This window comes from Pan paniscus, chromosome 10 (genome assembly GCF_029289425.2).
Source record: "Pan paniscus chromosome 10, NHGRI_mPanPan1-v2.0_pri, whole genome shotgun sequence".
Taxonomy (NCBI): Eukaryota; Metazoa; Chordata; class Mammalia; order Primates; family Hominidae; genus Pan; species Pan paniscus.
Window position 1 is genome coordinate 55,440,973 of NC_073259.2, and position 24,976 is coordinate 55,465,948.

Sequence of the window (24,976 nt, forward strand, 5' to 3'; positions counted from 1 at the left end):
CCAACATTATACTGGAGGTTGTAGCCAAGACCATTAGGCAAGAAAACTAAATACAAAATATCTGGATAAGAAGGAGAGAAATAAAAGTATCCTTATTGCAGATGGCATGATCTTGTATATAGGATATCCTAAAGAATCCACTGAAAATCTACTATAACCAATAAATAAGTTCAGCAAGTTTGCAGGATAGAAGATCAATATATAAAACTCAGTTCTTTTTATGCACTTCCAAGAAACAATTAGAAAATGAAATTCAGAAAACAATTTCCTTTATCATAGTATCAAAAGGAATATTATACTTACGAATAAATTTAACTAGCAATTCTTCTTCTGGAAATATATATAATACAGATTTACCTGCACTCGCAGAAAATGCTATAGTTCATAGTAATTTGTAAAAAAAAAAAAAGTTTAGAAAGCTTCATAGAGTACCTTAGCTGGGTACTGGTGAAATAGACTGTGGTTCGGCCACAGAATGAAACACTATGCAGCCACCAAAAGGTAAGAATGAGGGAAAGGAAGGAAGGAAGGAAGGAAGGAAGGAAGGAAGGAAGGAAGGGTAGGGGAAAAAGAGAGAAGAAAGGAAAGTGGACCATTCTTTCTACTAATATGGAAAGACTTCTAAGATATATTGTTAAATGAAAATAGCAAAGTAGAGAACAGAGTTATCAGTTATCAGTGTGCTGTCCTTTACATAAGGATCGGGGCACATAACAATATAAATGCATAAATATTAGAAGTATACACAATGAACTAACAAAAGGTGACTAGCACCAGTGAATTAGGTGAACTAAGAACATTAGAGAGCAACTTCTTTATGGAAATCTTTTTATAGTATACTGATAGTGAGATTGTGAATACCTGTTCATAAAATAAAGAAATATGGTTAAAAGAATGGAAAACAAGAGAAAAGAAGTGCAAAACTTATAGTCCAACAACTCTGAAACAAGATAAGTGCAAATTATTTTCTGAAAAAAACATTGTTGAAATAAATTAAAAATGAAAATAAAGAGAGAAACCAGCCATGCTTTTGGATTAGAAAACTCCACATTGTTAAGGTGGCACTATTCCCCAGAGTGATCTACAGATTTAAAGCAATCTTTATCAAAATCTGAAAGGATGTTTTGGAAGAAATTCATATGGAAATTAATATGAAATTTATTTAAAGCAATCTTTATCAAAGTCTGAAAGGACTTTTTGGAGGAAATTCATATGGAAATTAATATGAAATTGCAAAGGACCCAGAAGAGCTAAAACAAACTTGAAAAAGAACATTGAAGTAGGAAGAGTCAACATTTCTCACTTTTAAAACTTACTACAAAGCAACAGTAATTAAGACAGTGTCTTCTGGCATAAAGATGATTATTCAGATCAATGAAATGGATACAAGTTTGCAAAAGTAAACCCTGATGTCTAAGGTCAACTGATTTCAAGAAGAATACCAAAACAATGCAACGGGGGAAGACTGGTCTTAGCAAATGGTGCTGGGACAACTGGATAGCCACATGCAAAAGCAGGAAGTTGGACTCTTCCCTCGCATACAAAAATTAACTCAAAATGGGTCAAATACTTAAATGTAAAAGCTAATGCTATATAATTCTCAGAAGAAAACATAGGGATGCATCTTCATGACCTTGGATTTGGCAGTTGATTCTTAAATAAGATACCAAACTCATGAGCAACAACAACAACAAAATAGATAAAATGAACTTCAAAATCAAAACTTTTTATGCTTTGAAGGGCACTATCAAGAAAATGAAAAGACATCCCCCAAAATGGAAAAAATGTTTGCAAATCATACCTCTCATGAGGGACTTGAATCTAGAATATATAAATAACTTACAATTCAGTAAAAAGACAAATAATCCAATGTTAAAAGTGGGCAAAGGATCTAAATAGATATTTCTCCAAAGAAGGATATACAAGTGGCCTATAAACACATGAAATGATTCTTGGCCAACTTAGGCATCAGGAAATCCAAATCGAAACTATAATGAGATATCATTTCATACCCACTAGGGTGACTGTAAGAAAACAGTCAAATAACAAGTGCTGGTGATGATATGAAGAAATCAGAATCCTCGTAACATTGTTTGTGATTGTGTTGTTTCATTTGCATTGCTGTAAAGGAATACCTGAGACTGGGTAATTTATAAAGAAAGTAGGTTTATTTAGCTCACAGTTCTGCAGGCTGTATAAGCATGGCACCAGCATTTGCTTGGCTTCTGGTGAGGCCCAGGAAGCTTTCAATCATGATGGAATGCAAAGGGGCAGTCAGCATATTACATGGTGGGAGCAAGAGAGAGAGAGATAGAGGAGGAGGTACCATGCTCCTTTTAGCAACCACCTCTCACGTGAACTAACAGAGTGAGAACTCCCTCATTACTAGGAAGATGGTACCAAGCCATTCATGGGGGATCCTACCCCATGACCTAAACACCTCCCACCAGTCCCCATCACCAACATTGAGATTTGGAGGGGACAAACATCCAAACTATATCAGTGGGAATGTAAAATTGTACAGCCACTTTAGAAAAACACTTTTCTAAGTTAAATATAGAGTTACCATATGACCCAGCAATTTCATTCCTAGATATATACTCAAGAGACTTAAAAACATGTCAGCACAAAAACTTATACGTGAATATATATAACAGCATAATATGCCAAATGTGGAAGCAACCCAAATGTCTAATAAGTGATAAATGATAAAATCCATACAATGGAATACTATTCTGCAATAAACAAAAATAAAGCACTAATACATGCAGGCTACAAGGTAGATGGTTGTTGAGATCTATAAGCTAAGTGAAAGCAGCTAGTTACAAAAGATCACATATTATGTGATTCTTTTTTTATGAACTGTCAAGAAGAGACAAATCAATGGAGACAAAAAGACGATTAGTGATTATTTAGGGCTAGGGTGGTAACTAATGGGTACGGTTTCTTTTTGAAGTGATAAAAATGTTCTGAAATTAACTATAGTGATGATTGCACATAACTATGAATATAGTAACAATCATTGAATTGTTCTTTGTTTTGTTTTGTTTTTTGAGATGGGGGATCTCACTCTGTCGCCCAGGCTGGAGTACAGTGGTGCAATCTCAGCTCACTGCAACCTCCACTTCCAGGGCTCAAGTGATTCTCCAGCCTCGGCCTCCCAAGTAGCTGGGACTACAGGCACATGCCACCAACTCCTGGCTAATTTGTGTGTTTTTTGTAAAGACGAGATTTTGCCATGTTGCCTAGGCTGGTCTTGAATTCCTGAGCTCAAAGCGATCCACCCACCTTGGCCTCCCAAAGTGCTGGGATTACAGGCATGAGCCACCATGCCCAGCTGAATTATATATTTTAAATGGTTAATACATAACTTATGCCATTATGTCTCAATAAACTCTTAAAAATATTCTATTGAACGGTGAGTTTCTTACAAAGGCATAGTACATCTCCAAAGCAAAATCAGATATAATTTTGATAATATTGAGTATAACAAAAGTATACATATTGTCAGTTTGTTGAAAGGGTTAAGTGAGCTATGATATAAAATTGTCAATACATGTTAAGTTCCGTGTTATAATTATTATGGCTATCAGTTGGTCCCCAATGTTATTAACCTACTACAAATTCATTGTTTAAAAGCATCTTTGCAGATACAGAGGAAATACAAACACTGTCCCAGACTCAAGGAGTTGACTCAATACTTTAAATTGCCATTTTTTTTTTTTTTTTTGGTATAGAACACAAGATCCATAACAGTATAAGAGAAAAGACAATAAGGGCTGGAATAAACAAAAAGGGTTGTCTAGTATGTGTGAGACATAAGTTGGAGGAGGAGAAGGTGAATTTCAGGACAGGGTGGCAACTTGAGAGGTAGAGGTGGGAGGGAAAGTATCATTAGCAGTAATGTGACGAGACTGGTGTAGAGGAAGATGCTGGAAAGAGGTAGGTGACATCTTTGTATGGGTACAAAGGGCCCAGCTATGCATGTTAGGTTAAAATGTTTAAATGTTCTGGGGTATTAATTATATTTTTTTATTTACAGTTTTCATAGTGAAGTAAAAGTATTTGCCATATTGTCACCATTGGATTAAAACTCTTCTATATTTGCGAGTTTGAGAGTTGGGAGAAGCGTTCGTTTGTTTGTTTGTGTTTGTTTTTGAGACAGGGTCTTGCTCTGTTGCTCAGGCTGGAGTACAGTGACACTATCAGGGGCTCACTGCACCCTTGACCTCCCGGACTCAAGTGATCTCCCACATCTCAGCTTCCTGAGCAGCTGAGACTACAGGCACATGCCACCACACCCAGCTGATTTTTGTATTTTTTGTAGAGGCAGGGTTTCACCATGTTGGCCAGGCTGGTTGCAAACTCCTGGGCTCAAGCTGTCCACCTGCCTCAGCCTCCCAGAGTGCTAGGATTTCAGGCATGAGAGTTGTGTTAAATAACCATTTAGTCTAGTAATGGTATTTTTTAATCTCTGATTCCACTGGGCTTTGGATCAAGTGGCAAAGTCCCTACTTTAGAAGAAAGTGTCAAAGAAAAATCACACTGGACACATTAAAAAGGCAAGAAAGGCTTTATTTAAGACCATTGCAAAGGGGTCAAGACTGTTACAACAGAGGACAAAAATTGAACTCAACTACTCCAAAACAAAAGGTTGGAGTGTTTGTGCTTGCTGAGGTGAGCTACTGGAAAAGTCCTAGAGGACATTAGCCCGGAAGTTGGTTTGTGTGCTTAGGCCATCTCTGTTTGCTAATTGGTGCTTATTGAAGTTAGGCTTCTATCTTCTCACGGAGACTGGAAGATAGGGCTGCTGTTTTTCTTGATGTTTATATTTCAAAGGGATGCCTTCCATGTCCTTGAGAAAGATACTCCTTGGTTGTAGAAGATTTACATCTCAAAGGGGCAGAGGAAGAATTTACAATTGCAAGTTTTCTAAAGTGAGAGCTGTAAGAGCGGTCAGGGTCTTATAGTCAGGAAGAAACTTTCTTTTTTCTTTTTTCTTTTTTTTTTTTATTGATCATTCTTGGGTGTTTCTCACAGAGGGGGATTTGGCAGGGTCATAGGACAATAGTGGAGGGAGGGTCAGCAGATAAACAAGTTAACAAAGGTCTCTGGTTTTCCTATGCAGAGGACCCTGCGGCCTTCCGCAGTGTTTGTGTCCCTGGGTACTTGAGATTAGGGAGTGGTGATGACTCTTAAGGAGCATGCTGCCTTCAAGCATCTGTTTAACAAAGCACATCTTGCACCACCCTTAATCCATTTAACCCTGAGTGGACACAGCACATGTTTCAGAGAGCACAGGGTTGGGGGTAAGGTCACCGATCAACAGGATCACAAGGCAGAAGAATTTTTCTTAGTACAGAACAAAATGAAAAGTCTCCCGTGTCTATCTCTTTCTACACAGACATGGCAACCATCCGATTTCTCAATCCTTTCCCCGCCTTTCCCCCCTTTCTATTCCACAAAACCGCCATTGTCATCATGGCCCGTTCTCAATGAGCTGTTGGGTACACCTCCCAGATGGGGTGGTGGCTGGGCAGAGGGGCTCCTCACTTCCCAGTAGGGGCAGCCGGGCAGAGGCACCCCTCACCTCCCGGACGGGGCGGCTGGCCGGGCGGGGGGCTGAACCCCCCACCTCCCTCCTGGACGGGGCAGCTGGCCGGGCGGGGGGCTGACCCCCCCACCTCCCTCCCGGATGTGGTGGCTGCCGGGCAGAGACGCTCCTCATTTCCCAGACGGGGTGGCTGCCGGGCAGAGGGGCTCCTCACTTCTCATATGGGGCGGTTGCCAGGCGGAGGGTCTCCTCACTTCTCAGACGGGGCGGCTGGGCAGAGACGCTCCTCACCTCCCAGATGGGGTCGCGGCCAGGTAGAGGCGCTCCTCACATCCCAGAGGGGGCGGCGGGGCAGAGGCGCTCCCCACATCTCAGACGATGGGCAGCTGGGCAGAGACGCTCCTCCCTTCCTAGATGGGATGGCGGCCGGGAAGAGGCGCTCCTCACTTCCTAGATGGGATGGCGGCCGGGCAGAGACGCTCCTCACTTTCCAGACTGGGTAGCCAGGCAGAGGGGCTCCTCACGTCCCAGATGATGGGCGGCCAGGCAGAGACGCTCCTCACTTCCCAGACGGGGTGGCGGCCGGGCAGAGGCTGCAATCTCAGCACTTTGGGAGGCCAAGGCAGGCGGCTGGGAGGTGGAGGTTGTAGCGAGCCGAGATTATGCCACTGCACTCCAGCCTGGGCACCATTGAGCACTGAGTGAACGAGACTCCGTCTGCAATCCCGGCACCTCGGGAGGCTGAGGCTGGCGGACCACTCGCAGTTAGGAGCTGGAGACCAGCCCGGCCAACACAGTGAAACCCCGTCTCCACCAAAAAAATACGAAAACCAGTCAGGCGTGGTGGCGCGCACCTGCAATCGCAGGCACTCGGCAGGCTGAGGCAGGAGAATCAGGCAGGGAGGCTGCAGTGAGCCAAGATGGCAGCAGTACAGTCCAGCTTCGGCTCGGCATCAGTGGGAGACCGTGGAAAGAGAGGGAGAGGGAGATAGTGGGGAGAGGGAGAGGGAGAGGGAGATAATGGGGAGAGGGAGAGGGAGAGGGAGAGGGAGAGGAGTCAGGAAGAAACTTTCTACAAGTTTAGTCAAGTTGAGGGGAACATAAGGCCATTTTGGTAAGAAGATACTTTTTTAGTGATTTTGTTATGTGGAGCCAGCCCTTGAACGCTGGTAACTCTTGGAAATATAAAATTTAAAAAGTTCAATTAATTGTTTTTAGGACAAAAATATTATGTGTATAATTACCTGTCAAATAACCCAAGGGGAGATCTTTATTTTGTTTCTCTCTGGATCTCAAGTGCTTTTGTTACTTTTTTTCCTTATCAGAAAAACTATGCCCTGAGGCTTTTCTTCTTCAGACAATGCTTTAACGTAAAATTGAGCTTCATATACTGCTACAAGTCTCATTTAACTTTCCATTTTCATTTAAGGAACCAAATGGACTTTCAGGCTGCCTTTATGCTGGTAATTAGGGCAACTTGTTGTGAATTTCAATGTGTTTGAGTGGCAGCACATATTAATACATTACACTTTCTCTCAATTTCATCACTATTCAAGTGCAACATCCTACACAGTATAAGCATTTTGAAATTCAGAACCTTGTGGATGACCCAGACCATAATAACTGCAGCAGTTCAGCTTACAATTTTATGGTGCTTTATTATTTTTAATCACTTTTAAACATGTAATCTCATTTTGTCCTCCGGGTAAACACAGTGGTAGGATTTATTTTACAGAGGCTGCCATACAAATGGCAAGACTTGACTCTGGCCTCTGGCTCCTAGCTTAATGTCTCATTCGAAAGTTGCGAAGAATTTTTTAGATCTAGATATTTAATCAGCCTGCACTTGAAAATCACTATGCTTCCCTTTTTTAAGTGCTAAATTGGGATACTTCTCAAATATTCAGTTATTTATAGGAAGCCTTCATAATTATTGAAGTCCATTAAATCTATTGGGTCATCTTGCCATAGGCATAAGGATTCAAGCTAAAGGCACATGATTTTGTTTAAAAATAAAGGTTACAATAAAATAAGATTAACAAAAGTACTTTTATACTTCCGGAACAAAAACTCAAAAATACCCTGTGGAATTGAAAATAAGAATCATTTCTGAAAACTTCTGCGTATGCTTTGGCATATCTTAGAACTTTCTATGTGTCTAATATAATATAACAAATATTTCGGTGTTAATACCCATCCAAAAAGAAATGATTTGACACACTGTATATAGGCAGAAAAACATAATTTTGAATATTTCATTCTGAAATAGACACCAAGAAAAATTTTGTTAAATGTATTTACCCTAATTGCTTATATTTGAAATATGTGTTCTGTCATCAGGCAACCCTGCTCAGCCCACTTCCCTCCACTACATGAATCCTTACCAACTGAATGCCTATGGTATGGCACTAAAAGCAGTGGGAGAAATTGTTCAAGATTATGACAGTGATAAAATGTTTCCAGCTCTAGGATTTGGTGCAAAACTGCCTCCAGATGGAAGGATATCTCACGAATTTGCTTTGGTAAGAATTTGTCAAAAGGATTTGATGTTTTGAAAAATTAATGTTAGACCTTTTAATATTGCTTTGGTACTTATTCTTTAGTCAGTCAAGTAGCAAGCTTTACTGACTGTAGCTTAATTTTGGTAAGTAATTGACTTTGGAGTGTGAACTTAATGGGAAAAAAGGACAGCTAAATAGCTTAGCCATAAATCTACCTGAAGTGCACCCACCTGATTTACAAATGGGGGTCTATTTTGGTTATCTATTGCTTGCTAACAAATCTTCCTAAAACTTAGAGATATCAAACAATATCATTCTATTATGCTTATGATTTGTGCCTCAGGAATTCAAGCAGAATATAATGGGAGATAGCGCATTTTTGCTTTGCAGTACCTGGAGTCTCAGCTTAGGTGACTTGAATGGCTAGAGATGCCTGGAATTGGTGACTGGGGCCATATTTTTCAACTTAGTTCTGGCTGTCTTTTGAATTCCTTAGATCTTCTCCATGTTATGTCTTCTGGGGCTGATATATCTCCTAACATAACTTCTTTGCTCATGTTCATTCATGTCTTGGGCCTGAGCTTGGATAGCTGAAAAGCTGGGGTTGCCTGGACAACTCTCCCTTGTTTTACGTATGGCCTGTCTCTGTAGTTATGGAGGGCTTCAGAACTGTATAGTGGTCTCATTGTAGCAAGATTTCTTATGTAGCAGCCAGCTTTCCCAGGGTGAGTAATCTAAAAGTCTAGGACAGAAACTCCAAGGATGTTTATATCATATTCTTAGAAGTCCCAAAATGTTATTTCTGCAACATCCTATTGGTCAGGCAAGTTACTAAGACCATCCCAGGTTCAAGGTAGAGGAATTAACCTTCACTTCTCAATGGGAAGAGTATCAAAGAATGTGTGGCTCTCTGTAATGTACCATAATTTTTAAAACCTAAGAAAAGAAATAATTGTGTTAAACTAAATGAGGTTTATTAATTTTCCTTTCATATGTTTCTTCTCACCATTGAATTTTTCCCTTTCTCTGTCTCTGTAATTCTCTCCTTTGCTGCCTTTCCTGCCTCTGTGTTCATTCCTTGTAACCAAACCTATACAAATATATACTGGTTGAGCCTCCCAAATCAGAAAAGTAAATGTTCCAAAATCTGAAACTTTTTGAACTCAATAAGATACTCAAAGGAAACGCTCATCGGAGCAATTTGGATTTTGGATATTCATATTTGAGAGGCTCAACTGGTAATTATATAAATATTTTAAAATCCAAAGAAATAAATTCAAATTTGAAACACTCCTGGTTTCAGCTAAGGGATACTCAACCTGTATTCTTAAGGAAGGATTTGTGCCTTACTTTTTTTTTTTTGGTTTATTTGTTTTTGTTTTTGTTTTTGTTTTTTGAGACAGAGCCTTGCTCTGTTGCCCAGGCTGGAGTGCAGTAGTGAGATCTCAGCTCACTGCAACCTCTGCCTCCCCAGTTCAAGCAGTTCTCGTGCCTCAGCTTCCCAAGTAGCTAGGATTACAGGCATGCATAACACCTGGCTATTTTTTGTATTTTTAGTAGAGATGGGGTTTCGCTGTGTTGGCCAGGCTCGTCTCAAACTCCTGGGCTCAAGCAATTCGCCTGCCTCAGCCTCCCAAAGTGCTGGGACTGCAGGTGTGAGCCACTGTGCCCAGCATTAATTTGTTCTTTGAGCCCAATTAAAACACATATAGGATAGATATTGCTGTGGTTTCAGTCTGTCCTCTCCAGAGTTCAGGTGCTGCTAATGTAATAGTATTAAGTGAGGCCTTTAAGAGCTAGTTAGTCTGCGAGGGCTCCGCCCTCATGAATGAAATTAGGCCCTTATAAAAGAGGCCTTACTCAGCTCGTCCTGCCTTCTGCGATGTGAGGATACAGCCCTCACCAGGCAACTGAACCTACTGACTTCTTGATCTTGGACTTTCCAGCCTCCAAAACTGTGAGAAGTACGTTTCTATTGTTTATAAATTACCCAATCTCCGGTATTCTCTTATAGCACAAACAGAATAAGACAGAGAGATCAGACCTCTTTAAATCTATGAAAAATAGTCTCCCACATTGATGATGAAAATAAGAATGATTATGTTAATGATAATGTTTCAACTTCAGTATTCCCTAATGATTATATTACTTTAAAATTTTCAACGCACTTTTGTTTTTCTTTTGGATAAGACAGACAAAGGTTAAGTAGGTTTTCAGTGAAATAGTATTTGACTCAATGCTGAGTATTTACTGAGTATCGAATCACATACTTTATACTCATTATCTCATATAATCTTCATAAAATTCCTATGTGGTAAATATTTCATGCTAACACATTGCACTGCTGTAGAAACTGCCAATCTCATTACCAACGGTGAGAAAAGTGCACCCAGGAGTTGTATAACTCAACTCAGAGGCTCAGAAGTTAACCATTGTCCCAAAGGACAGGACTTGAACCCAGGTCAGTCTTATTTTAGAATTCATGCTCTTAACTACAGCTAAACCCCATCTTACAAAAGCACCTGTAATCTCACCTCTTGGATGCATGCTTATATTAACACCATGATATATGTACCTTTATATAAGTTTTTATATAAGATTTCATCTTTCTCAAATGTTTTAAGAGGAGTGTTACATTTTTATTTTTGTATTTATTCTTACTTTTCTATTCCATCACCCACACAATTTCTAGAGAGGTTGCTGGAGGGCTTAATTCTTTCTTCCATGAAATAGCCCACATGCCACACTCCCAGTGTCATAAAAATGAGTATCTGTTGGGATTTTGTTGTGTCTTAGAAAATTAAAATCTCCCAGAAACTTATAAAACCATGAAAATCACTCATGTGATTCTAAGTCTGAAGTGCCTCAGGAAAAAGGTCATGAGCTATTTTAAAGCCTAAGAAAAGGAATAATTGTGTTAAGCTAAATGAGAGGTTTATTAATTTTCTCTCCATACATTTCTTCCTCCACTAGTGTGTATTTTTTTCCTTTTTCCTTCCCTCCACTTTTCTCCTTTTCTGCTTTTCCTACCTCCACATTTACCCCTTGTAACCAAAGCTATACAAGTATCTACTGCTAAGGAATGATATATATTTTTGGTTATTTACACCATAGTCTGTTCTTTGAGCCCAATTCGAACATTTATGGAATAGAGATCATACCCCTTTAAATCTATGAAGAATAGCCTCTCAAATTGACGATGAAAACAACAATGATTATGTTGATGATAATGCCTCAACTTTAATATTACCGAATGATTATATTACTTTAATTTTTTTCAAAGCACTTCTGTTTTGTTGGATAAATAAGGCAGATATGGGTTAAGTAGGTCTTTAGTGAGATAGTGTTTGATTTCATTCTTGCTGAAGTATTCTGTGTTAAGCTCATCCTAAATCACTGCAATATCTATCTGTAGGTACTGAAAATGACAAATACAAAAAGTTCAGTTTCATGACAGTCTTGTCTTTCATGAACTACCTGATGTTAATAAACCCTCGTATTTCCATGGTATGAATTTGTGATATATGTTCTCTAACATTAACCTATTTATCTCACCACATTCACATAATTCTTTTGGATAGCAAGGGAGTCTTCTTAACAACTTAAATTACTCCCAGTGTATAAGTTTTGGCTAGTACAGATGTTGAACTTAAGCTTTGCTCATTTGAAAAGGTCTCAGTAAATCCCAGCTTTTTATGTGAGACACACTATGAGAAAAGGAAAAGGAATGGGAGAGGAAAGGAAGAATTTCCTAATATTACCATTTCAAGACTTATGGTTATGAAAAGAATGAGCCATTGCTCTCCTCTCATTATCATTCTTGATGACTCCTTTTGGGTTTATAACTGAAAACGCAATAGTGCGGAGCTCTGGTAGAGGTATTTCTAATGAGCTTGTGGCCAGTGGTCCTTAAAAGAAGGTCTTCCATGCGGACCAATAGAGAAACACTACACCTGTCCAAGTGATTTCTCCTGGGAAATACCTAAATGCACTTGCGTGCTTTTCACTTATTTTGGCATTTATACAAATGTATGCAATTTAATATTTATGTGTATGTATTTTTTTGCCAAGTAGGCACCAGTAATTTAATAACTAAGAGTCTTTAACACTGTACTATATATAAAACAGAAGCTCAATAGGTGTTTGTTCATTGAATAAAAGGAAGAATTCTCTCAGCTTTTTCCCACAGTAAGCAACAGTCACATTTCAGAGTAGAGCAACAGTCCCTAAGAGCTTCTTTTCAGTATTTTGTCAGCTTGTTAGCCCTGCTGAAAACTGTCACAGGCTGCAGGCAGCAACAGAGATGACAGGCTTCTTGCATGGAGCTGAATCCACACCCTCAGCACAATCCCTGAGGGAGCTAAACGGGAGGAAAAATGAGTAAGAGCTGGGCACTCCTCCCCACTTAAGTCTGAGTGGTGAGATTATTGATCATTTTAAAGTCAGATCTTTATGCTTTTCTATGTATTCTACAAGTTAACGTGTTATTTTATAAATGGAAAGGTTGTTAATTAGGAGGGAAATATGAAATAAGGCATCCATTGCCCTCTTCATTAATAAACAACAAAATTAAATGTGCTTATTTTTTTAAAAATCCTGTGTTTTACTTTTGTGTCAGAACCACAACTGGACTTATTCTAATTTGTTTTAACAAGCAATAACTGATTCCCTGCATAATTATTTCAAGAAATGAGTTTTTAAACACATTTAAAATGTTTTTACTTATTTCACTAGTTTTTGGGGGAACACGTGTTTTTTGATTACATGGATAAGTTCTTTAGTGGTGATTTCTGAGATTCTGATGCACCCATCACCTGAGCAGTGGTCACTGAGTTATCCTTCACCCTCCTCCCACCTTTCCCCGCCAGTCTCCAAGTCCATTATATCATTCTTATGCCTTTGCATCTTCATAGCTTAGCTCCCACTTATAAGTGAGAACAGACAATATTTGGTTTTCTATTCCTGAGTTACTTCACTTAGAATAATGGTCTCCAACTCCATCTAGGTTGCCGTGAATGCCATTATTCCATTCCTTTTTATGGTTGAGTAGAATTGTAGTATACACACACACACACACACACCACATTTTCTTTATCCACTTATTGGTTGATGGGCATTTAGACTGGTTCCATATTTTTGCAATTGCAAATTGTGCCACTATAAACGTGTGTGCAAGTAACAGACTTAAAAATCTTTTTATAACTCATTACAACTTTCTTATTAAGAAGAAAATCTCATTTTAGTAGCTATAAAATATTTTAAATAATCCTGATATAATCCAGAGCATATACTAAAAAGAAGGCATAATTTTATATAAGGTATTCTTATCGTCTAAGACATATGAGGAAACCTTAGAGCAACTTATTATGGTAGGACTAATTCATAAATCATTAAACATTCCATGTTGATGAATAGAACATCTAATGATTACCTTTCTATTCTCAAAGAAGAGAAAAATGGTGACCTTGTAGTTTCAATTCCAGAGAAATAGTGATAACATACAGTTTCATCAAAACGTAAACCCCCAATCAACATGTTAAAAAATAAAAGTAGCTCAGGACTACCCTAGTTTGTAACTGTTCCCTTAAGGTAGATCTATAATACATTTTTATATGCCCAAAATCAGTAATGAGTTTTAATTTTAATTAGCTTCATACCTTATCAAGGGAAAAGAGCACCATAAAATCTTAAAGGAATGTTAAATAGGTCGGCTCAGATTAACATCAAAACACTAACTGCTTTGTGCTAAATATTAAACTTATCTTTTACATTCTATTTTCAGCCAAGTCATGCAACCAGTTTTATAATGTAAAGCAGGCTTTTATTTTTATACTTTCAAAAATGTATGAGGGTTAATAAAAATGTTTGAAGAAAAGACAAAATTAAAAGAAAAAAAGTGGATATAAATCCCTCTGTCATGAATGATAAAATTGAAGTAGTTGGTAACATTTGGCCCCGTTTCCTAAGCTCCCCAGCCTTGTAGAAAGCTTTGCATTTTGGCCGGGTGCAGTGGCTCACGCCTGTAATCCCAGCACTTTGGGAGGCCGAGGCGGGTGAATCACCTGAGGTCAGGAGTTCGAGACCAGCCTGGTCAACATGGCAAAACCCTGCCTTTACTAAAAATACAAAAATTAGCTGGGTCTGGTGGTGCATGCCTGTAATCCCAGCTACTTGGGAGGCTGAGACAGGCAAAGCACTTGAACCCAGAAGGCAGAGGTTGCAGTGAACCGAGATCCGGCCATTACACTCCAGCCTGGGCAACAGAGCAAGAGTCCGTCTCACAAAAAAAAAAAAAAAAAAAAAAAAGTCTTGGCATTTCGTAATTTGGTAGCATAATGGTGTTTAAGAAATTGAGCTCTGGAGTTAGACTGCCTGGTTTAAATCTTAGCTCTCCTCTTCGTGTTGTGTGACCTTAGACACAGTATCAAAGTTCTCATTGCCTTGGTTTCTTTATAAAGTGGGGTTAATGGCAGTCCTACATTTTTAAAGTTATGGAAGTTATATATGTAAATATTTTAGTATAAAACTTGGTATATAGAATTCAATAAATTTTAGTTATAGATTACTGGTTACTTGTGATTGTTCAAGTAAAAACATGTATGCTAAAATTATTCCTAACTCTGTTTAAATGTAGTTACTATCACTAGTGCATAAAAAAATATACACACAATTTTAGATATTCCCCTTCCTGAAGTGGAGGCTATCTTCTTTTTCTCAAGTGTGAACTAGACTTAGTAACTCATTTCTAGCAAATGGATTAAAGTAGGAGTAATGATATGTAACTTCTGAGACTGGCTCATAAAAGGCATTGGGGCTTTGTCCTTGCTCTTTCTCTGGGATCACTCAATCTGGGGAAAGTTAGCTGCCATTTTATGAGAACACTCAAGCAGCCCTGTGGAGAGTCCATTTGGCCTCCTGCCAACAGCCATGTAAGTGAGCCTTTTTGGAAATAGATCCTTCTGTCCACTGTCAAGCTTTCAGATGACTGCAGCCCAGGTCGGCATCTTCACTGCAACCTCATGAGAGATCCTGCTCAGAAACCACCCTGCTGAGCTGCTTCTGGATTCCTGAGACTTCAAAAATGTGTGAGATAATAAATGTTCATTGCTTTAAGCCACTATACAGAGGGTATAACTTTGGGGGTAATTTGTTACATAGCAATAGATAACTAATACATGGTCTTGTGTTATTTGTGTAATTTGGACTAGGAGAATTAAACCTAATAATGACAGAGCATTTAAGGTGTGAAAAAGCCAGCCTAGGTGTTCAGGTTAAAGTTGCCTCAGGTCCTGTCCCCAGAATAAGACCTTGGGTTAAAGTTGCCTTTCTGGGCGCTGTTCCCAGAATAAGAGCTTCTTAACAACAAGCTCCATTTCCCTTTAATGACCTGGATTTTTTTTTTTATTCCTTTCCTTTTGCCTTGTCTTGATATTCCCCACACCAAATTATATTCCCTCTGACTCCTTCTCTACTTGGAGTTATCAATTGTGGCCTGAAAATGTTCATGTGGCAGATATTTTACATTTTTTCTGCTGTCAGGTAAAATTGTTTGAATTGATAGCATTTATTTTTTCTAATTTTAATACATGTTCACTGCAGAAAAATTGGAAAAATAGAGAATAGGTTAAAGGATGAAAGTAAAGTTATCAGTTATCTAACCACCTAGAGGTAGCCACTATTAATACGTTGGTTTTCTTCTTTTTAGGATTTCTATATGTTTATCTCCACATGTACCCAAACCTGTGTAAATTAAGATACTATTAATTTTAGGCTGTTGTGATGTTCAGCTTCTTATTTAAAATTTTCTTCTGCCATTTTTTAAGAGTATAGATTTTTAATGATTGTACATTATATCATGTTATGATCTACATAATATATCATAATCGATTGTTGATCACTTAATGTATTATTGTTTTGCTATTGTAAATTTATGAATAAGTGTTCTTCAAAAAATATGAGTGTCAACGTGTATTATTCTCATCTTTTTGAATTGATCTTCACGGAGATTTACTTTTTTACTGTTGTTTTGTTTTGTTTTGCCTATAAATTTCTACAGAATGGGAATCCTCAAAACCCCTACTGTGATGGCATTGAGGGGGTGATGGAGGCTTATTACAGGAGTCTGAAATCTGTACAACTATATGGGCCCACCAACTTTGCTCCTGTAATTAATCATGTAGCAAGGTAAGTAGAGAGTAGACAAGGTGCTTATTCTGATGTACTGGAACATGGTGAACTCATAACATTGTTGCTAGCATGACTCCACACATGAAAGTGGTTTTCTTCTAGTTTACCTCCAAGAAAGTGGGGAAAAAATGTATGTTAGAAAGAGTCTCTATCAAACGATCATGATACTTTGCTGAGAACTGTACATTAAAATCTCAAGTGAAGAAACATTTGCTGGGTTATGTTAGGAACTATCTTTGTTCAACTAAGGAAAACGTTTTCTTAGGAAAAGGCATCCATGAGGAAAATAACAAGATCAATGGTGATGCCAACTGTGTAAATCATTCTTATCTAATATCACATTCCATAATAGTAATAAGTAGCATAGAAGTAGTAAGAGACTGAATTCTATTAGATGACTACTTGAAGCTGTCAGCGACCTATAGGGCACATTATTTTAATCTCTCTGAAATGAATACAGTAGCTAATTTATAAATTCCCAGAGCTCTACCTGTATATGGTACATAGTACTGAGATCAGAATATAATTGCTTATTACTCCAAGTACATGTTCTGAAGAAAATGTTAAAATGTTAAAAATAAATCTATACATACTTATCATTTTTTCATTAGTACATAAATGAATTAGACAACGCTTTTTAAATCCCTAGAAAGTTTGGCCTATGTAAATCCTATGACACCCTGACTTATTTTGAGATAATTAGAAATTGCATATCCTTTCAAATATGTAGCCAGAACTTGAAAAAAAATCTGTATTTTGGTCAGTTTATCAAGTACAAAGGCAATGTGAAACCCCAGTTCTCTGAAGGTTCTAGTACTTTACCATCTTCCCTAATGAATATTACCGGCAACTTCAGTGTGCTCTACTTTTCATTATCTGGGACATGGACAAAATGCTAAAATATCCCTTGCACCCAGGGCTGACCCCAGTGCAACTTCCCTGTGGAACTCCAACTCAGGTTGACAGTGATACATTGATGACTTTTCTCTGAGTGTGACCCTTCGGCTTGAATTTTTCGGACAAAATCATCTGCAATCTCCACTAAAATATGAATTTTATTAATATATATTAACCCTGTACATACACAACCCCCCAAAAAAGTTACTCATGAAATGGTACTTAGTCTTACCTGTTTTATCTTTATTTCTATGGCACCTGTTCTTTTCTATTTCTCCTTTTTAAAATACAATCTTGGCCCCCAAAATTGATCTCACAATCCATTAATGGGTCATTACTTGCAATCTGAAAAACATATCCTAGCTTATACTAGCCGATGTAAGTAATGTCATATACACTATGTATTGATGGCAGTCAAATAAAGCAGAGTATAATACCATGCTAATGCAAGATAAATTATAATTGATGGCCACACTACCCTGCAGATCACTTTTTTATAAAAAGATAAGAGAAAAATGACAAGACTTCTTTTGTATGAACTCATGCTGGTTATTAGAAATGTGCTCATCAATGCTTACCAAGTAATTTCATAATTTTTCCTGGTATATATTTATAGTAAAAGTTAAAGTGATAGATATAAAATATCTAGGTGCATTTCTATATACATTTAAAATCAAAGGCTCCACAGTGTTCTATTGCGATTTTTTGTTTTATCTATCATTTTGTAAGTTCTTGAATATAGGAGCACCTGCTAGTGAAAGCTTTCAGACTCCTTGAAAATAAACTATGATCTAATAATTCTTTATTATTTTTTACATGAGAAAATTAAGAAAAACAGTAAGAGATGGCTATTTAAGAGTCATCTTTTCCTTCCAATACAATATAGGAAGTTCCATGTATACATTTCTTAGTATACGACTACAAAAGAAATGCTTTTATCCTTTCATCTTTGAATTTTATGTTTAATTGTATTTTTAAGCTTGTATTGAGACAGACAATTTCTGTCTGACCCAAAATTATCATTCAAAAAGTTTAACAACTAAGCAGACGAGGTACTATTTTTTTCTCTATTAAGAGAAGCGCCATAGTTATAGTGTGTGTGACCTCCATTTATGTAAAATTCTTGCTTTATATAACTCTTAAAAGCTTATCAACAGTACTTAGCATCATACCCATTATGTAGGAGGTAAGTATTCAACAAATGTCTAAAAAACAAATTCTGTATATGTTAATATATTATCATTAAAAATTATTTTTAGCAACGTCAAAACAAATATATATTCATACTTTTTATATTGGCTTGATATTATTTTCCTTAAGTATATTTTCTATGTGGGTAAAAGCTCAGTATTTATTGTCATTTTCTATAAGCATTTTAAAGAATGCTTACTCTTTTTAAGAATAACAATTTTAAGCACATGTTTATTTTTAGGATTCATATCTATGTATCTCTGATCTGTTTGACTTTTTAGGTAATATTAATGAGGTAACAATATTGTAAAATAGACAAGACTCAAAGCATCAAATTTATAAAATTTGAAGGTTTTATATGCTTTTTTTTTGAGGCTTTCCAGCCCCTGCTTCTGATTTCTTGCCTTTCCAGTCCTCCTTTTCCAATGCTGTCTGGGGAACAGCATTTCAAATGATGTAAAATCCTACTCAACATCTGTTGATGCCTTGTCATAAATTTAAGTGCAGACAGTTTAGCTTGGCGTTCAAGAACATCCAGTATTCAACCAGCACTCACCCATCCAACCTCATTTCCACATTCTCTCAAATGTACTGCACTTCAGTCACAGAGAATCTCTGCTTCTTCTGGTCTATGATATCATTCCATGCATATGTCTATTACTAATTTGATACTACTCTGTGGTTACATGTAGATCTTTTCCACATTGAAGGGAGGAATTATTCATTGTGACATTCATATACATGCACATATATACATATAAAAATAAAAGCCACAGTATTTTGGATATACTGAGATAGCTGTACCTGTTTGTTTAATTAAATTATCTGAATACCACATGAGGTTTTGTTTGTTTGCTCTGTCGCCCAGGCTGGAGTGCAGTGGGATGATCTCGGCTCACTGCAACCTCTGCTTCCCAGGTTCAAGCAATTCTCCTGCCTCAGCCTCCCAAGTAGCTGGGATTATAGGTACCCACCACCATGCCTTGCTAATTTTTGTATATTTAGTAGAGACTGGATTTCGCCATGTTGGCCAGTCTGGTCACAAACTCTTGGCCTCAGGCGATCCGCCCGCCTTGGCCTCCCAAAGTGCTGGGATTATAGGCGTAAGCCACCACGCCTGGCCAAGTTCATTTTAATTAACAAAGTTATAATAGGAAACTAAAGAACCTTTTTGGTTTTGAGACAGAATGTCTCTCTGTCACTCAGGCTGGAGTGTAGTGATGCGATGTCAGCTCATTGCAACCTCCACCTCCTAGGTTCAAGCAATTCTTGTGCCTCAGCCTCCCGAGTAGCTGGGAATACAGGTATGTGCCACCACACTTGGCTAATTTTTGTATTTTTAGAAGAGACGGGGTTTCGCCTTGTTGGCCAGGCTGGTCTCCAACTCCTGGCTTAAGTGATCCACCCGCCTCAGCCTCCCAAAGTGCTGGGATTACTGGCATGAGCCACTGGGCCCAGCCTAAATACTCTTTTAAATGATAATGCTTAGCCAATCTTAATGACCTATGGAAATGTGATTGTGATTAACACCTACTGTATCAGTCAGGGTTCTCCAGAGAACAGAACCAATAGGAGACATATAGACATGGACATAGATAAAATATAGAGATATATTTTAAGGAATTGGCTCATGCAGTTGTAAGGGATAGCAAGAATGTAATTTGTAGGACAGGTTGGTAGATTGGAAACTCAGGTAGGATTTCATACTGCAGCCTTACGTGAGTATTCCTTTTTTTCTGGGAAACCAGTTTTTGCTCTTAAAGCCTTCAACTAATTGGATGAAGCTCCTTTACTTAAAGTCATTTGATGGTAGATGTTAACCATATCTATAATCTTTGATTAAATAAGTGGGATTTATAGTCTAGTTGACACATAAGCATCATCATCCTACCTACTAAAACAAAGAAATATATTGCCATTATGTTGTAAATTGACAACAAATTTAAATTCTGAGAAATAATTTTAGGTTCTTGCAGATATGAACTTAATACTATGTCTAATGTCTAAAATACTATGTTTAAATCTTATTAATCACAATAGAAAGAAAAATATATGAAAAATAATGGTTTTTGTGGAATGCAGATTGAATAAAATGGAGTTTTAAGCATCCCCTGATTAATCTGTTTCCTCTTGTATATAGTGTAAACCATCTTTACATTCCTGTTCTTATCATTTAAAAAAAATTTCTATTCATCTAGAATTCTTCATCAATAATTTTAAGTAATTTGAAATAAATTTAATTTGTTGGTATATTATACCAGCTTAATATTTCAAAAATAAACTAATATACTAATGAAAATTTCAAGTATCTTTTCAGACTATTATGAAAATTTCTTCACTCGATTTAAATATATTCATTATTTCCTATTAGTCTTTTGTTTCCTGTGCCTAATGAGTTACTTGTTTTGAGGCTGTCACATTTCAATTTTAAGGGGGATCTATCAGTTTCTATCTTTTGGCTATTTGTAATTTTTTTCTGCTTTTTTCTGATATTGAGAACCTTCTAAAATCCAGATAACTATCCAAAATGAATTTTCATTTTTTAGGAAATAACTTTTTATTTTGGAATTCTTATAACTAATTTTCAAATTAAATAATGTATTATGCTTTATTTATTCAACCTGTACAATCAATAATAAAATAAAAACTATTCTTATGGAGCCCATGATCTATCTCTAACAACATGTTCAGTGCTATAATATGGATTATCTATTCATCTTCACAACAACTCTAAGAGGTGACAGTAGTGTCATTTCTATTTTGCTGATGATAAAATAGATACATAGAGTGATCATTTGTGGTAGAGCTAAAATTCAAACTGGAATAATCTGACTCAAAATCACTATGTTTTGATGCCTTACATCTTTAAGCCTTTTTATCTCTGCTGCAGAGGTAAAGTCACACAAAAGAAAATGCAACACAAAAGAAAAGAAAATGCAACAAAGCTACCTATCTATGTGGATACAGTGATCACTTCATTGCCCAGTCAAAAGTAGTTTGGGGTGACACTTAGTAACATAAAATTTGCTCTGCTACTTTGTGTTGAAATATTTTAATGTATTCCTTTATTCATTGTTAAGAAGTTTTAATCCATTGTGCAAATCATAATTGAACTACTTAAATAAAACATCCCTAAGTCAGTTTCTTATCTTATATTCTTGCCCTCTCTATTCTTGTGAACTAATAATAAGCTGAAAGAATATTCCATGAATCTGAGCCAACCAGATATGAACTTTTATAGAAATAATCCCAGAAACTTCTTTCAAAGAAATGCAAAAGAAATGTGTTTGAATTGTACTGCCCTGACAAAGTTAACCTCTCTTTCAGATATATCATAGTAATATTAAGATATAAATTATAGATAGGCTATATTTCAAAAAAGACAGCTGGCTTTTAGTAATAAGACTTAATTATGCAATTTATAAAAGGATTCCCCATCAAGTTCTTTTAAAAAGCAAGCTTCTCTAATACCTTTAAAATATAATTTGAATCTGTGAGTCTATATATCAGTGTCACCTCCTAGAAAAAGTATTGAGGTGTGGCCAGCTTATAATTTTTACTTCATCCATTTCTGTAGCATGTGAATTATTTTATCTTAAATATATAATATTTTTAAAATAATAACAAAATGAGAAGAAATGATAGTACTTTAAAATAAAAGGCTAAATAGAATAAATGGTAATACAACATTGATTTTGTTTGAAATTTAGATTTACTTGCAAAGTGCAACAATGTGCCAACATGTAGAACAAGTGCCAAAGAAGCAACAACTGGTTTTAAAAGATTAATTTGTGGTGCCGAAGGTGATAAAGACTAAAATGGATTGGACAGCACTTAAAAGTAAAATGTAATTGATTTTCAAATTACATATGCCTAGCAGTAGTGACAGTCACACAATAAACTCATGCAACTTTCTACAGCTTTAATGGTTTTTAAGTGAAGAGATATAAAATATTAATACAAGCATATATTTATCATAAAGTGTAAAATTTCTATGAATTTTTAAGATAAAACAAACTTCAGCGAAATTCCAAGTTTACTATGATCTGCTTTAGGCTGTATCTATAACTCTCTTACAGTGTGAATATATTCTTCTCCTTTTCTTAGGTATACATTCTGGTGTATCCAAAGAAAATCAGTTAAGCCACTGGAAGTAGTATTTTATATGACTGCATAGTAGTCAGCTGTCTGTATTGTTTTTTAATCTGGTAGATATTTTACATTTTAAGAGTACCATTTGGTAAGAAAAGCATAAAAGCTATACTGTTGTACTTAAGAAGGTTTTCACTACTATTTAGAGTCTTTCATTATTCTCATGAAATGTAAAACCCTATCTTTCTGAATCATATTAAGAAATGCTTTCTTAAAAAATAATGGATATTTAAAAATTAAAAATTGAGATCCTGGGGGAAATTGTTAGACTTCTTTTCTTTAAAACAAAAAAAGTTAAACATGGGATAGGAGAATAGGTTTATAACCACTTTGGGTTGTTTTCCACTGGTTGTGTTACTACTAAATTAATACATATTCTTTAATGTCCAGGATCAATTGTTCAGTATTATGGGGATATTTTTAATTCTATAGTACATTGTGGAACCTGTTCAACATCCTGCTTACAGGGTGTGATTGAGCATGCCACTTACTATATTTACTTTAACAATCTTTAAAATTACCAGTATTTTATTAGTAGCATGGACAAATCTTATTTTCTATAGTCCATGGGGAAAGTTGTAAGTATTTTTCTTCTTTATATGTTTTTAAATTCTGCTACTTAAGAAATAAGTTGTGCCCTGACATACGTTTTATACTATTTGTTTGTCACCAACTTGTTCAAATGGGATTCATTGGGCTCCTTAAGATTGTAAAGGAATTTTCATTAATCCTTCAGGTTGTAAGGGAATTTTTATTTGATAACTTTTAGAAATACAGATCAAGGTCTTCTTTACTATCCTATCTCCTAAGAGAACCACAATGCTTACTTAGCACTGGACATGAATTGCATACCAGCCAGGTGCACAAATCGTAAAAATTATCTCTATTGAGAATATAATCTAGATATCTAGAATGTAGAAAACTAGAGGAAAAGAGAAATGTAATGAAATGTAACATATTCATAAAATTCCCCTCTAAATTACTGAGTATTATTTGATATGTTATCATATACATAATTTTGTGCTTTGAAATAACTCTCCGTCTCATCTTTCATAGATTTAACATATATTAAGACTTGACTGTGGATGTGTCAAAAATATTTCTTCTATTGTGTAATTTTATTGAGGTGAAATTTTCATAATAAAATTCACCATTTAAAGGTATACCATTCAATGACATTTAGTAAATTTGTAATGTTGCAACCATTACCTCTATGTAGTTCAAAAACCAAAAGCACTTATGATTATTGCTATCATTATTCAATGCTTATATTGAGTACCATACATGCAATTCTTTATTAATTCATGCAGGAATATAAATATGTAAGTGTTGTTGTCTCAATTTTAAAGCTAAGAAAATAACTTTCACATAGCTTAGGTAATTTACTGAAGATCACTTACATAATGTGTTGCTTAGTCAGGATAAGTCTATTTCCAAAAGCTATGTCCATTCCTTTGTACTAAATAGTCACTCATCTAGCACACTTTGTATTAGTAAATGAACTTTTAGGCAACTAGATATTTCTGTGTGCCAGCATGCACTAACATTGCAATTGTTCTAGTGTGTTATTTCAGATAATTGTGTATTTGAAAGTTTGCATAAGATATACCTCTAACATGTTCAAATATTTTATTGAGATTAAAATGTTTGTTAACTATTCCAAATTGTATTTACCAACCATCACATATAGAAAACTGTTTTACTTTCCTTACCTTTTCGTTGCCTTTCAGATATGCTTCTTCTGTAAAGGATGGCTCCCAGTATTTTGTGCTTCTGATTGTTACAGATGGTGTTATCTCAGATATGGCCCAGACTAAGGAGTCCATAGTTAATGTAAGTGGGGGTCACTCCGTATTGGGCTGGCTACGTGACAACATGGTGCTACTTAGAGAGAAACTAGAGTCTATTTTAGTTAACAATAAAATAAAATCACCACACCTTTGCAGCAGATTGCATCCTTAACCTTATCCAGACAACTCATATACATCTGTACCACTGATCCAGGGGGATCAAGCTAAGGGATATGAATTATTTTAGTTAAAAAAAATTTTTGCCTAAAGAAAAAAAAAAACATAATAGCATAATTTTCACAGGCATTGGTGTGTTAACCTCTATTAGTTTGATGTATTTGTGTACAATCTTGTGATTTATACTGGTTATTTCTTAACATTTACATTCCAGTTAGAGGAGAACTATGATAGCTAATTGCTATTTCTGTAGAACTGGATAGTGACTGATTGATTAAAAAACCATCCTGCTCATTATAATTCCTAATTGTATGTTTGTTTTCTTAGGGTTATTTGATTGTTTACTAATCTATAAAATCTATGTTTACTAGATGGTAATTTGTAAAGTCTCTGGGTTTAGCAATGTTTGGCACGAAGTAGACATTTGATAAATATAGGCTGCAGGAATGAGTTGCATTAATATGCACTTTAAAATATGGACTTGGTAATTTAGGTTTAACTAAGAAGACATGATGCCCTGAGGAATA

The 24,976-nt window shown here is 36.3% G+C and overlaps 1 protein-coding gene across 2 annotated transcripts in view; it reads left to right on the forward strand.

Annotated features, from left to right (window-relative positions):
* The window catches only part of CPNE8 (copine 8), a 280,364-nt gene that overhangs the window by 203,514 nt on the left and 51,874 nt on the right, over positions 1 to 24,976 (forward strand). For both annotated transcript variants that reach the window (XM_003825722.7, XM_063593096.1), the window contains 3 exons: positions 7,895 to 8,076; positions 16,112 to 16,239; positions 24,213 to 24,315. In XM_003825722.7, the coding sequence (XP_003825770.1) occupies positions 7,895 to 8,076; positions 16,112 to 16,239; positions 24,213 to 24,315 (413 nt within the window). The remainder of the gene's footprint in view (positions 1 to 7,894; positions 8,077 to 16,111; positions 16,240 to 24,212; positions 24,316 to 24,976) is intronic.